At 52.0% G+C, this 14,190-nt stretch overlaps 5 protein-coding genes across 5 annotated transcripts; 4 read left to right on the top strand and 1 right to left on the bottom strand.

Annotated features, from left to right (window-relative positions):
* Positions 1-1,273: 1,273 nt before the first annotated feature.
* Positions 1,274-2,749, top strand: BDZ99DRAFT_407020 (cleavage and polyadenylation specificity factor, 25 kDa subunit). Its single transcript, XM_033716463.1, has 4 exons — positions 1,274-1,340; positions 1,389-1,640; positions 1,720-1,967; positions 2,022-2,749. The coding sequence occupies exons 1-4, from the start codon at positions 1,300-1,302 to the stop codon at positions 2,294-2,296; spliced, it is 816 nt and encodes a 271-aa protein (XP_033583286.1). The 5' UTR covers positions 1,274-1,299; the 3' UTR covers positions 2,297-2,749.
* A 488-nt stretch (positions 2,750-3,237) lies between these two features.
* BDZ99DRAFT_471558 (uncharacterized protein) lies at positions 3,238-5,010 on the top strand (the record flags this gene model as incomplete). The annotated part of the gene is made up of 1 exon (XM_033721733.1): positions 3,238-5,010. The coding sequence occupies one exon, from the start codon at positions 3,238-3,240 to the stop codon at positions 5,008-5,010; it is 1,773 nt and encodes a 590-aa protein (XP_033583285.1).
* A 606-nt stretch (positions 5,011-5,616) lies between these two features.
* BDZ99DRAFT_375467 (uncharacterized protein) lies at positions 5,617-6,097 on the bottom strand (the record flags this gene model as incomplete). Its single annotated transcript, XM_033714976.1, has 2 exons — positions 5,617-5,862; positions 5,918-6,097. The coding sequence occupies 2 exons, from the start codon at positions 6,095-6,097 to the stop codon at positions 5,617-5,619; spliced, it is 426 nt and encodes a 141-aa protein (XP_033583284.1).
* A 224-nt stretch (positions 6,098-6,321) lies between these two features.
* Positions 6,322-10,517, top strand: BDZ99DRAFT_458191 (LuxS/MPP-like metallohydrolase). The gene is made up of 3 exons (XM_033718860.1): positions 6,322-7,022; positions 7,129-9,628; positions 9,679-10,517. Exons 1-3 carry the CDS (start codon positions 6,768-6,770, stop codon positions 10,224-10,226), a joined length of 3,303 nt encoding a protein of 1,100 aa, XP_033583283.1. The 5' UTR covers positions 6,322-6,767; the 3' UTR covers positions 10,227-10,517.
* A 1,112-nt stretch (positions 10,518-11,629) lies between these two features.
* On the top strand, positions 11,630-13,101 carry BDZ99DRAFT_471556 (uncharacterized protein; the record flags this gene model as incomplete). The annotated part of the gene is made up of 2 exons (XM_033721732.1): positions 11,630-11,720; positions 11,798-13,101. The coding sequence occupies 2 exons, from the start codon at positions 11,630-11,632 to the stop codon at positions 13,099-13,101; spliced, it is 1,395 nt and encodes a 464-aa protein (XP_033583282.1).
* Positions 13,102-14,190: the final 1,089 nt, after the last annotated feature.

Raw genomic sequence — 14,190 nt, 5'->3', positions numbered from 1 at the left:
GGAGAGTTGAGCCATGAGGGGTTGGAGCTAGCGGAAGGCCCACGGACTCAGCGGCTTCATACGATGTCTCACGAAGAATGCTTCGTGGCGTCGAGCCACTTTGGCAGGTAGGCTTAGAGATGATGGACGAGTGTGTGGAGGTGTGTTGTGTTGTAGGAATCTACAGAATGGGAATTCTGACTAGATGGAGTACCTTTTGTATGCATCGTCGAGGAGTTCCCAAGTGAAAGTGTAAGGCCGGTATCAGTGACTTCATTTAAACATAAAAGGACGTACTTACGTGTGAATGTTTAAGGAGAGCTGACATTGCAGGCGATAATGCCCTGAGTGAAAGTGTACTTCATGTGTGCCTCTTCGCCACCTTGTCTGGCAGTAGTGACGACAATCAATACCAACCACACCAAAGAGGCCACCCAATAAGTAATGATAGGGTTTATCGGCTCAGTGAAAACTATATTGACAGACAAGGCCGCATCAAAGTAAGAGACATGCGAGATGAAAAGAGACATGCGAGATGAATGTGGTCAGAACAATATAGATAGAGCAGGGTATGTGGGTATTGTAGGACCATATATGAAAGGGGTTTTTTTTCTGAAAGGAATACATTCATGAATGCGGAACTGTCAGACAAATATATGCAGTCGGAATTCCGTCTTGCTTCTTATATCAAGTATCATCTAGGTACTTTAATTGAATTCGTTCAGCATGTATCGTAGCATGCTAACAAGAACAGCGCTGTCATCTTTGCCGATACATTCGTATGTCGACGTGTTGGCTGACGATAATGCTGGCAGTATAGGTGGCACTCAACTTGGTAATAGACGTACGAATGGTCATATAGTAGGCAGAAGCCAAGCCAGACCGATACAATTTCCGGTCAAGGGTTGAGTAGATAGCCAGGCAAGTGAACAGAGAGCTGACCGCGAGGCAGATCAAAAGTGAGGACGAAGCTTCTTATATAGGAGTGTTGCTTTTCAGGCAGCGTTGTGTGCTGTTTGTTTAACTCGCATAGAATAGAACAACGTCGTTCTTCCCACAGAACAAATGGAAGGTGAGGTGGAGAAAATTCTACTTACCTGATCATCTATAACATGCTCACCAGCTTCCCTGTAAGACTCCTTTCCTCGAATACCATCCTGTATCATAGAGCAGTCATGCTCTGTTAATGGACGAGTGAGAGTCGAGCGACCACGACGGTCCGCCCTGAGGCTGAGAATTGCTTGGCGGACGGTTTGGATCGCGAGGTTAATTCCACCACAAGCTCCAGCCTTCAGCTGCAAACCACCCACCACTGTCAATATGTCTACGATTACCCAGAACGCGCTCCAGAGCTCTTACCCGTGAGTCGAATGAAGTCCTAGCTATGTCCACCAGCTAAGATCCCACAGTCCCATCCTCCCCAAAGCATTCAATGCGAACCAACCGAAAACAATCCGCCTCTATCCTCTCAGCAACTACACCTTTGGTACAAAAGAGGGGCAACCCGAGGAGGACCCGTCTGTGCTTGCTCGACTGAAGCGTTTGGAGGAGCACTACACCGAGCATGGAATGAGGAGAACCTGTGAAGGTATCCTCGTCTGCCACGAGCACAACCATCCGCATATCCTCATGCTGCAGATCGCAAACGCTTTCTTCAAGTTGTATGCCGCCCTCGCTCATTTTGTGAATCTAGCGGTGTAGATACAGTCATACCAGTGCGCTAACGATGGACTTGATCAGGCCAGGCGACTACCTCCACCCAGACGACGACGAGATTGAGGGATTCAAGGCGCGGCTGAACGAGCGGCTTGCACCTGTCGGCACACAGTTCACGGGCGGAAGCGTCAATGACGAGTGGCAGATTGCGGATACGTTGGCTCAATGGTGGAGACCGAACTTCGAGACCTTCATGTATCCATTCATCCCCGCACATGTTACCAGGCCCAAGGAGTGCAAGAAGCTATACTTCATCCAACTTCCACGGAGCAGTACGTCCTCTTGATTTCCCTAGACATATTATGTGGCTGCTAACAGTCGCGCAGAGGTCCTGAGCGTCCCTAAGAACATGAAGCTTCTGGCTGTCCCTCTGTTCGAGCTATACGACAACACGGCTCGTTACGGTCCACAGCTGTCAGCGATCCCGCACCTACTGTCTCGCTATAACTTCGAATTCGTGGACGAGCAAGGCAATATTGTGGCAGTGACGCCAGGCGGAGGCCCAATGGAGGGGGTGCCAGAGACGAAGGTACTAGCTGGCGGAGAGGACGTTAAGATGGAACAAAATGGCGATACCTCGAGCGAACACACCATCTCGTAGGAAACGATGTCAAAGCGGTCTCTTTGGGTGGCATCAGGTCAAGGATGGGGTTTAATAGGTGGTGCATATTAGCGGGAGTCGGGCGTTCTCCTCCAACCGTCAATACCTAGCTATGACTGAAGCTTTGGAAACTTAGATGGGCTAGCTTCACAAGCCTACAATGACATGGTCTGCACTTTCAAAAAGATGGTGCTTGTTGAGTTGGTAGGCTCCTCTCTAAAATGGTCAGATGCTGGCCTCTATTCCTAAACATCTCCTCCATCACCCGCTCTCTCATCTTCCACCCGCGAGCAATACGTGAAGCAATCTGCATAATGCTCCTCTCACTTTCTTCTTCCATGAGTCTTCCGAGAAATCGCTTGAAGATGAGGATCATTTTACTTAACGATAACAAAAGCGATCGAGCACCGTAAGCCTGCGCTGCGGCCATTTCTTGCTATTAAAGAACGAGTGTATTTACGTGCACGTCAGAAAAACGCAGAGACAATTTCACCTGCAATGCCTCGTCATTGAAATCCGTACACTCGTTTACCGCTGCTTGAGGAGCTTCATAGTGTTTTGAGCATTCCAAATAAGAGAGGAATCCGGCATTTTGGGCGACTAGTAAACTTGCGAGGCTACCCCAGACAGCGTCAACAAGATGTACGCAGATTGGAATATTCTACCTGCTGCCCTCGGTTCCTATGGACAGTGGCAGGAAATGTACGGATATCTATGCAAGGCACTGTATGATAGCTACATTGCGTCGGTGCTCTTTGCTGGCAATGCTGGCGGTTATGCCGTGGGATCGGGAAGGCGCCAACACAGCGCAATCTCACGATGCCCTCGCACTCCTCACTTCTCGCCATTTTTTCACCTTATCCTGTGTCAATTCGCGCATTTGTTGTATCCTGAGCTGCTAACTTCCAATTGAGCGACTCCATCTACCTTCGGCACGCACCATGAGCTTCATACACAGCTGCATCGACGACGGCGCGGCCTTCACCGGCCGTCTTCGACCCGGACAGCGTCCCGCGTCACTCCACCAAGTTGCGATCAGGAATGCGCACGACCGCAGCGCTGCCGAACCGAGCCCGATATCCAAAGTCGACAATTGGGTTCACGCAATCGATGACGGACCTCTATCTCCACTAAACGACCGTCCCCACCGCTTGAAGCCTATCCCGAAAGCTGCCAATAGGAGCCGGGGGTCGGAGGCAGGGACTGATCTTCTGAGCCATATCGATGATGGCGGAGAGATTATTGCGCAAGGCCAGAAGATACAGGCTACCCAAGCCACCGCCCAAAGACGATACTCCGCTCCTCCTCTTGTACGATCCAGCCTCACGGCCCTCCGAGTCCCACAAGTCCAACTTATCGCACCCCAAGTAACCAAGGAGCAATCGAAAGGGACGAGACCCAGAAGTGTCTCCCGCGTTCACTATCCTGAAGTTGAGAAGACAGCCTTGCAAGACATTCGTAGCACGATCAGGAACATCGAATCGCTTGCCGCCGCAGTGGTGGCCCCAGGAATTCCAAAGACCATCCGCTCCATACGTACCATCACACCGCCGAGCTTGCCTACCTTTGTAATCAAGGCTAGCAACCGCGATGCGTCTGTAGTTGTCGATGGACGTGGGGCGCCGATACGGGAACAGCCTTTATCTCGTAGGAGCTCAGGCAGTGATCGAATGACTGATGAAGCCATCGAGCTACCTGAGTATCCCGTTTTCGCTAACAAAGTTCGCCCCGTACCCAAATCCGCGAAAGTCAAATCCAGGAAGGAGCAGCTGGAGGACGATGACCTTGGCTCGGGTAACTGGGATGCCGAGCCGGAGAATGAAGGGAACCCTGATGGGGATGATAGTGGTCAACGCAACCAGACCAAAAGCAAAAAGGGGAAGAAGCAGCAGGGACAAGCAAATCAGAAGAAGCAAGCGAAGACGAAGCCCGCATCGTCAACGTGGGCTAAGAAGGAGGGCAACGATGGACATGCTTGGGGTGGTATTTTCGATGATGATGACGATGGTCTTGTCATTTCACCGGATATATCGCCCCCTCCTTCCGACGCTGATGTGTGGATGAGTGGCGGACTGGGAATACCGTCCCCACCTGGATTGGTTACAGGCAAGGAGTCTGCAAAAGAGAACCCGACTAAGAAGCAGAAAGGCAAAGGAAAGGGTGCACCGAATACGGGAGAGGGCAAGAAGGGTAAGAAAGGCAAGCAGGGCAAACAGGGCAAGCAATCAAATGAGAACAAGCTGGACACCATTCTTGAAGCCGTCGAGAATGATACCAAGGACAAAACTGCCGACAACAATGCCCTTTGGGGCAATGCTGGAGTTACAAGTATGCAAGCTGGCAATACATATATGCCATGGTCCACCGTCCCTCAGCAACAAACCGGGATGGTAATGCAAATGGCACACCCAGACGTCCCCCCGCAGTCATTCGCCTACGGTTATGGTTTTCCCGTTCCTCTTGGATCCCTTCCGACGGATATTCCACCTCAAGACGCTAATAACTCTGCTCCAAACCCTGATGCCGACGGCCAGAAATCCGGCCAGTCCAATTACAAGGCTCCTACTGTCGAGACGTTGTCTTCTAGTCCATCTACAGGCAAGACGCCAGGCGGTAACAGAAATAACGGATACGATGACGATGAAGGATACACGAATGCTGTCTGGGGTGGCATTCTCGTCAGGGTCGCAGAATGGAAACTCAACAAGCCCTGAGGGCCTTGATTTACGATCGAAAGTAAGGCTCATCTACTCCGTGTACCTTTTGAGTATAAAAGGCTAAATGAAAGGGCAACACAGGTGCTATCAGCGTCGACTGGGGAGGTAACAGCGTGGGGAATTTGACATCATAATCAGCAGTGCTTTCTGACACATGACAGAAATAGTACCATTTACCTAGGTATTTAGACCATATCACGTGGCTTACGCAGAGAGTACTTCAGGCGGAATGTGCGAAGCCCCGATGTCATACAATAGGTAACGAGGTACCAGATGGTTGCTAAGAGGAATGAAAAATATGTACTCCAGAGACGCCCCTGCTATACTCCGTGCACGTAACACTGGCACGCTAGGCACGAAAAAAGTGGCACACTCCCGTCATCAAGTACTCTGTCCGTGTGTACAGCTGTCTGCCACTGCATGGAGTGCTTCAACAGATTTCCACATAGCCCAAGGCGAAGAGCATCTATCTTCTTTAGATCCCTGAAAATACATTGAAGCAACCCAAACAGTGGCGGACGGGTGTACACACGAGACAGCTTGTTCTAGAATTAGTGTGCCAACCTTTTCCATGCCCCGCGTGACTGGCTCCCATCTTACCACTCATCCCACCTTCTGACCATCTTCTATGACCATGTACTCGTCCCCAACCATCATCTTCATCTGGCTGTCATCCATGAAGTTGTCATGGTCGCCGGTCAAGGCCGCGCCCTCCTTGTCGTACATGAACTTAGCTAGGCACAGATAGTCTGGAAAGACAAAGGTGCAGATAGCATCGTAGTCTGCCAGCTTCGCCTTATTGTGCATGATGTCTTGTATCATTTTGCGGTCCCTTTGGAGATGGTATGTCTGCAGGGGCACATTCAGACGTCCAGGCTGCAATAGGGCGCTGGTGGGGGGTTACCAAGCTGTAGCTAATTGCGCCTGCTCGCTGCACGACGGGGGCGGCCCTCTGGGCATGAACGTTATTGTAGTGGTTTATGAAGTCCTCGTCGGACATGCCTTCTTTCTTCTTGATGAGTATGGTGACTTTGACAACCTTGCGGAACCCGGTCGTGTTGGGGTAACCAGCTTCGAGCACCATGATGGATGATGGACAAGGGAATGATGCAAGGATCCAGATATATCAATGCAGGGCAAGTTGGCAGAGTATGGCGAAGTGAATAGTAACCACTTGTAGAAAGGGTGGCGAGGAGATGCTTGAGAGAGACTAGCTAGTGAATAGGTGGGAATAGCGGGTCGGGGAATTACATATTGTATCACACCGATTCTAGCGCATGAGGCCCGCATCATCCCTCTACCTTGATGTCCCCATATTCGACCCTCCTCTCCATCGCTCAAATTATTTCTCTCCCAAGGAACACGTTTCCATAATACTTCCTGCTGCCTTTCTCTGAAACACCTTCCTCCCTCGTCGGCTCGACATTCGCTGTGATTGCTATATCCAGCCCCGCTGTCTCTTCCGGTGGATGCTCGTCTCTCGTGGTAGTCGGTCCCTGGAGCATGTCTGGGTAGCCCGTGGCAGCCTCAGACACCAACTCCAGCCTTCGATCAAGTCTTCTTCAGCCTCAGCCTCAGCCTCAGCCTCACGCTTGTTCTTCGCCTTTGCCTTGAACACTCCTTGTCTCACCGCCACCGCGCCACTACTTTGCCCCCAGACACGTCCACACCCTCTCCAGGCTCCAGCAGCCTTGCGACATAAGAGCCACTCGGTGACCATCCTCCGTCCCTACACCCTGACCCCCCCAGTCACCATGGCTGAGCCTATCAACAATCGAACTGCTCAGCCCGAACGACTCACCGAGAACCTAGAGAGGCCGACCTTGGATGATCGGTCGTACAGAGTGATTAGGCTAGCGAACCATCTCGAGGCCCTGCTCATACATGATCCCGACACGGATAAAGTCAGCGGTGCGTTGGACGTGAACGTGGGAAGCTTTAGCGATGCGGAGGACATGCCGGGTATTGCCCACGCCGTGGAGCATCTATTATTCATGGGCACTGAGAAAGTGAGTTGAGCTGGAAGAGGAGCAGTCTGGCTGGTTCATTGGGCTATCGAGATTATTACATTCATTGTGCAGTATTTCAAAGCATGCTAATTATTCCCACTCGCAGTATCCTAAGGAGAATGCATATAACCAATACCTCACCTCACACTCCGGACACTCAAATGCCTATACTGCGGCTACCTCGACGAATTACTACTTCGAAGTAGGAGCGTCATCGAAAACCTCGAGTAGCAATGCCACGTCTACCTCTGACACTCCAGAAGACCTGACGGCTTTGAAAGCGGAGTCACCATTGTATGGAGCTCTCGATCGGTTTGCACAGTTCTTTGTAGCTCCGTTGTTTCTTGAGGAAACTTTGGATAGGGAGCTCAAGGCTGTCGACTCGGAGAACAAGAAGAATCTACAAAATGATACATGGAGATTACATCAGCTTAACAAGTCACTTTCAAACCCCAAACATCCGTACAACCACTTCTCGACAGGTAGCTACAAGACTCTGCATGATGAACCACTCGCACGCGGGGTGAAGATTCGGAATGAGTTCATGAAGTTCTACCATACACATTATTCGGCGAATCGGATGAAGTTGGTTGTTCTTGGCCGTGAGAGTCTGGACGATCTCGAAAATTGGGTCGAGGAGCTGTTTTCTGCGGTACCTAACAAGAATTTACCTCGACTACGATGGGACGATGTTGCTCCGTACACGGAGAAAGAGTTGGGAATGCAAATATTCGCAAAGCCTGTCTTCGAGATGCGGAATTTGGAATTAGACTTTCTATACCAAGATGAAGAGGAGCTTTACGAGTCTCAGCCAGGACGTTACTTCTCACATCTCATTGGCCACGAAGGTCCAGGTAGCATTCTAGCTTATATCAAAGCAAAGGGATGGGCCAATGGACTGTCAGCAGGAGCACAGCCTCTATGCCCGGGATCTGCAATCTTTGTTGTCAGGGTCAAACTCACTGAGGAGGGTCTCAAGCACTACAAGGAAGTCACGAAGACGATATTCCAATATATTGCAATGATGCGCGAATCGCCGCCTCAGGAATGGATCGTGGATGAGATGAAGCGCATGAGCGAGGTCGACTTCAAGTACAAACAGAAGAGCCCTGCGAGCAGGACCACAAGCTTGCTCAGTGGAATCATGCAGAGACCGTACCCCAGAGAGCTTCTCTTAAGCGGACCCAGTCTGATTCGAAAGTTCAATGCTGAGGCGATCAACAAGGCAGCTACGTACTTGCGGCCGGATAATTTCCGGTTGACTCTGATCAGCCAAGACTTCCCGGGCGATTGGGACCAGAAAGAGAAGTGGTATGGAACCGAATACAAGTATGAGAAGATACCAGAGGATTTTCTAGCCGAAATCAAGGAGGTAGTTGCGAGCCCGACTAACGGCCGCCCGGCCGAGCTCCATCTCCCGCACAAGAACGAGTTCATCCCAAATCGACTCGAGGTGGAGAAGAAGGAAGTTGAGGAGCCGCTGAAGACGCCGAAGCTCATCCGAAATGATGAGAACGTCCGGACCTGGTTCAAGAAAGATGACCAGTTCTGGGTCCCTAAAGCTAGCGTACTCATTATTTTGCGATCACCACTCGTTAGCCTGACACCCCTCAATACAGTTGTGTCACATCTCTACCGAGAACTAGTATACGATGCCTTAGTGGAGTACTCTTACGACGCTGAGATATCTGGTCTCAATTACTCAGTCGCTGCACACGCTCCTGGCCTCGATGTTAGCGTCAGCGGCTACAACGATAAGATGGCGGTTCTTCTCGAGAAAGTTCTGGTCTCAATGCGAGACTTGGAGGTTAGCGAGGACCGTTTCAATATAATAAAAGAACGACTGGCGCGTAGCTTCCGAAACTGGGAGTACCAGCAGCCGTACCACCAGGTCGGAGTCTTTAGTAGGTGGCTTACAACCGAGAAGGGCTGGATCAACGAGCAATTGCTTGCGGAGCTGCACAGCGTCACTGCGGCTGACGTCCGCGCCTTCTTCCCTCAACTCCTCGCCCAGGTGCACATTGAGTTGCTCGCACATGGAAACATCTACAAGGAGGATGCTCTGAAACTGACTGACATGGTCGAGTCCATCTTGAAGCCAAAGAAACTGCCATCCTCTCAATGGCGTATTCGACGCTCGCTACTTTTGCCGCCGGGCTGTAATTTCGTCTACGAGCGAGACCTCAGAGATCCGGCGAACGTCAATCATTGCATCGAATACATGCTTTATATTGGCGATCCTTTGAACCGGCAGCGGAAGGCAAAGCTTCTTCTTATGGCCCAGATGGCGGACGAGCCAGCATTTGACCAGCTACGGACGAAAGAGCAACTTGGCTATGTTGTGTTCAGCGGGCCGACGATCTTGAACATGTGGGCTGGATACCGTATCTTAATCCAGAGTGAGAAGAGCCCCGACTATTTGGAGGGCCGGATAGACGCTTTCTTGACTCAGTTCGGGCAGATGCTGCACGACATGAAGGACGAAGACTTTGAAGGGCATAAGAGGAGCATTATCAATAAGCGGCTGGAGAAGCTGAAGAACCTGTCACAGGAGACGAACAGGTTCTGGAATCATGTTCTGAGCGAATGCTACGATTTTGAGTCTGGTATGTGCTCAAAAACTTCTGATATCGATAATATACTAATCTTTGACTAGCCGATCGTGATGTGGAGCATCTTACACCCCTCACCAAGAAAGACATTATTGAGTTCTTTGACCAGTTCATCTCGCCTACGTCACCAACGCGTGCCAAACTAGCTGTTCACATGCTGGCGCAGTCATCGCCGGCTGCAGAGAAGAACGAACAAATGGTCAAACTCGTCAGCGAGTTGCTCACAGCCAATAAAGTGGCCGTCAAGGACGATGATCTACAGACACACTTCCAAGCAGTGGAGAAACCCGCCAAGCAAGATGACCTAGTCGAAGCGCTATCCTCCTACCTTGGGGAGCTGAAGCTGGAGGCGGACGTTGTGACCAAGGTGGTGGAGCAGGGCAAGGCAGCGCTGGCGGCTGCCCTGGCAGAGACAGAGAGCCAGAAGGAGGTGGTGGAGGCAGATGGTGAGACGCACGTGAAGCTGGGCAACGGAACCACACCAGTAGTGATTCGCGATGTGCATGCGTGGAAGGCTGGGCTGGAGGTCAGCAAGGGTGCCCGACCGGTGCAGGATCTCAGCGACTTTGAGGAGATTGAGGCAAAGCTGTGAGGGACTGGATGACGTTGGGCTCTCGTAGTGGGCTGAGGTGGTAGGCTGAGAGGACGAATTGCCTGCTTCTGATAGTGGATGCTGGCTCAGCAGCTAGGCACAGGCGGGAAGTGCATGACACATGGTATGAGGACATGGAGATAGGGTTGCATGATTTGCATTGGGGGCGCTTCGTGGAGCTGCTTGAGGGACATTGTATGTATGTACAAGACGATGCAGGTGCCAGGCCATGCATACATCGTATTACTAGAAACCTGAGCGAGGCGCATGCCGTTAAATTCAACAGCTGGACTCATGTGGTGCGCCGACGTCTACGTTTGGTGCGTCAAGCAGCGCTGGGCCAAACACTGGCGGTTTGAAACAGCAGCGGCTGCGAGCCATGCGAAGAGTGTAAAAGAGCCCACGCGTGATGGGGCGCCATGACGAGAGAGCAGGAGCAAGACAGTCCCTCTTAATGAAACTACGGCATAGCCAGGCATAAACAGGTGCACGACGGGTGGCTGTCGTGCGCTCTCGGCTCGCCCGGCCCCTACATTCACTCAAACTGCCTGGCTGCGTCGGACGGCAGCACTTGACCGTGCAGCGCCCCGTCTGCACGCGAGGAAGCGCTCGGCTTGGCTGCGCCGTGGTGTCTCCGAGCAGCCCAGTCATCACGTCGGGCGGGCGTTCGCAGAGTCGCGTCGTGATGCGCGCAACCTTGCTAGAAGCGCAGGGAGCAGATGCGGGTGAAGGAGGGCTCCGCGCAGCCCAGCCAATTGCCCCCCGCGGCTGGCGGTGCATTGATCTAAAGGGCACGCCGGCTGGGCGGGCCTGAGGCTGAGAAGCAGGCAGAGAAACCGGATTGACGCTCTCGACGGCGCGTTTACCGTGTCTCGCGGTGATTGCGTGCAGCGCTTTGGCTTCACCGACGCGCGAGCTGCACCTCAAATCGCCAACACCACACGAACGCGTTCACCACTCCCTTCCCTGTGCGCCCGACCCGTCTTAGTCCTACGCTTCTGCACCCCGTCTGCGCTGCAGAGCCTGCTTCCCGTCCCGAGGGCTGCCACCCCGATATACCCTCGGCGCGCCCCTCTCGTCCCTCCCTTTCCCTCCCCAGGCTTGCTCTCCCCCAAGACCTCTGCCCTCGTCCCTCTCCGCTCTGCTCACGTCTTGTATACCCTCACCTGCCTTGATACTCGCATCCTGCACTTCTGGCAACGTCGAATTACTTCTGTTCGCGTCTCCACAGCCATTTTATATCGCGTTATTCAACAGCCTCGTACTCGACACCATTCTTGCTTCTCTACCAATACACCACCAACTCAATTGGCCGGCTAGACTATTCAATCCTAGAAACCAGTCTTTGATAGACTTGCAATTACTCTCAGTCTTTCGTTTGGATACAGTCTACAACCGCCACTATGACTACTCACGTTCCCACGCGTCAGCCTTTCGCTGCCCTCGACAGCCCTAGGCTCCAATCGCTCTCCAATATCAAGAACCGCCAAAATGGTATGTTCGCCCACTACTCGTCTCGCATATGAGACGCGTAAATCCCATGTATCTGTTCGTTAACATGAAATCCATAGCTATCCCAGCATCATTTTCACCCTCCCAGAAGCCCACCCATTCAACAGCCACTAAACGCCGCTACAGCCCCTCCGTCTTCGATTCCGATAATGATTCGGAGAATATCGAACCCTCCATCTTCAATTCACCCACCAAGCGCTCCAAGACCACCGATGGCCTCGCCAAACCCTCCCAGTTCATCACTACCACCCAGTCTGCCCGCACGAGCCCTACCACATTGCCCTCCCCTCGCAAAATAATAACACCAACCCTGCCCTCTGTCCGCAAAGCTCTATCCTCACCTTCCACTGCATCCTCAACCCCGATTGGCTCCTCCCGTGGTTCCCCAAAGCACAAGCGTGTCGGCCTCCTTTCAAAGCGTCGTGCATCTTCATCCCAATTCCGTCGCATCGACCCACCCGCTTTCTCGCCTTCCATGGCCAATGGCAACTCTGGTCTTCCGTTCTCAATCGATGCTGCCCTTAGCGGCACTATTCCTACCTACACTCCTAAGCCAGCCGTTGCCGCCATGCCAACTCTAGAGGAAGCTATGCCAAAGACCTGGTTCTTCGATATCCACGAAGACACCCCTGAGGAAGAGGCCACAAACCTGATGGAGCATTCCGCATGCACGCTGGACATCTCCTCTGACGACGACGGAGAAATGAGGAAGGCAAGAGAAGGTGCTGAAAGGGGCAAGGAAAACATTCCGCCACCGGACTTCGTCTTCGCTTCCACTTCCATAGATGCAGAGGCCAATGTCGACGATGTTGCTACCGAGATGACTGGGTTGGAGGGTGTGGGCGCTATCCATGAAGTCAAGCTACCTAAGCTTCGCCGTCCCCTTGTCCAGGATGCTATGGACCAGGACCGCTCGCCGCTTTCCGACTTGCCTGCTAAAGACTACTACGGGCCTGGGTGCGATGAGTCGTCGTTCGTGACGGTGGATGCTGCTATTGAGAAGCCGTCTGGTCTTTCCAAGGAGTTCGACTTTGCTGCCCTTACGTCGCCATCACCGCTTAGGGAGGAGGAACTAGTTGGGGAGGAAAAGCCTGTCGAGGTTGAAGCTCCAGTTGAAGCTGAGGTTCTAGTTGAGGTTGAGGCTCTGGTTGAGGCTCCGGTTGAGACACTAATTGAAGCTCAGCTTCCAGTCGAGACTGAGGTTGAGGTGCCGGTGCAAGTCGAGCAAGAGAAGGAGATCCCAATCTATGTTGACGAGACCGCCGGGCCTGTTGTGAAAGCTCCTGTCCCCGTTGAGGCTCAAACCCTGGAGGAAGTTGCTGTCCTCGTCTCACTGCCTGATGAGACCGATGAGGAACTATAACAGCCCCACCACGTAGAGTCCTCGTTTTTCTTCATTGCCGTCGTTTGGTCCTCCATCTCCGTTAGACAATGTGTCGTCCCAACCACCACTTACTCCGCTTACCTTCTGGTCCCTTGTCCGATGCCGTTCTTTTCTTGGCCTTCTCGACTTGGTTGTCCCCACCGAGAAACACCGGCCTTCCTTCATGTCACCATGAATAGGCGGTCCCTTTCTCGGGAAGGTGGGCTGAGTTGGAACACGGTCATCACTGCTATGGCATTGGAGACTTCGGATGCGAAGCTATAAGGAGTCCACGAAAGCTGAGACGATCATACTATACCTCGGAAGAAAAAAACCTTAAGTCGGAGATTAGAGCAACGAAACTCATACCTCTCTTACTTACACACTCTTCACAATGGGTAATGACTTGCTTTTAGGCGTCTGATCTGGGCGCTGGGGTCTATTCAGGAGTTTGCTGGGCCTGATTCCCCCTTTCCTGTCGTTTCCTTAATGTCGGCTTTCTGCTTGGCTGGTTTCTTGCGATTGCTTGTTCACTTTCCTTGCCTATCGATTACCCCTTTCCCCTATTGTCTATCTGCTGTTTTTTGGGCGTTGCTAGCTTTTGGTATCGTGCGTGTTTTGATGTTATGTTGGGATTGTGTTGGAGTATTGAGACGATGGAATGCGGTTGGGTCGTGGTATAAGCAACAAATACACGGATGCACTTCACGGATCATGTTTTTTGTTACCACCAGTCATGCTAATCCTCTGCATCTCTACTCCATCGCCAACTACCGCGTCCGGCATCGGTCGTGCGTTCGATGCCACTGAGCCGGCTATACTTATCTGCCTCAACGTGTCACCAACGGCTGTCGGCAACAGCCTGACTTTCCATTGAGCCTTCGTGTCTCAAAAGTGGCTTGTGTGGCGTGCTAATAACGCACTTAAGTCATTGGCCAAGACTTATGGTATGGAGAAAATGAAGAGGCCAAGACTGATATCGGAGACTACTCACAGCTGACCATGCAAACCAGGTTACTTTTGAGGATCTTCATGACAACAACCTCTTGAAGAAGAACCTACTATGTACCTCATCGCTTGCAAGATCTG

Source organism: Mytilinidion resinicola (assembly GCF_010093595.1).
Source record: "Mytilinidion resinicola strain CBS 304.34 unplaced genomic scaffold BDZ99scaffold_2, whole genome shotgun sequence".
NCBI classification, from domain to species: domain Eukaryota; kingdom Fungi; phylum Ascomycota; class Dothideomycetes; order Mytilinidiales; family Mytilinidiaceae; genus Mytilinidion; species Mytilinidion resinicola.
This window is presented reverse-complemented; position numbering and strand designations above follow the sequence as displayed.

Bases quoted from the DNA above. Each gene is read 5' to 3' on its own strand.
- BDZ99DRAFT_407020 (XM_033716463.1), top strand. From the start codon at position 1,300: ATGTCTACGATTACCCAGAACGCGCTCCAGAGCTCTTACCC. The intron at 1,341-1,388 runs GTGAGTCGAATG...AAGATCCCACAG, and splicing joins GCGCTCCAGAGCTCTTACCC to TCCCATCCTCCCCAAAGCAT. The intron at 1,641-1,719 runs GTATGCCGCCCT...GGACTTGATCAG, and splicing joins GCAAACGCTTTCTTCAAGTT to GCCAGGCGACTACCTCCACC.
- BDZ99DRAFT_458191 (XM_033718860.1), top strand. From the start codon at position 6,768: ATGGCTGAGCCTATCAACAATCGAACTGCTCAGCCCGAACGACTCACC. The intron at 7,023-7,128 runs GTGAGTTGAGCT...TCCCACTCGCAG, and splicing joins TATTCATGGGCACTGAGAAA to TATCCTAAGGAGAATGCATA. The intron at 9,629-9,678 runs GTATGTGCTCAA...ATCTTTGACTAG, and splicing joins ATGCTACGATTTTGAGTCTG to CCGATCGTGATGTGGAGCAT.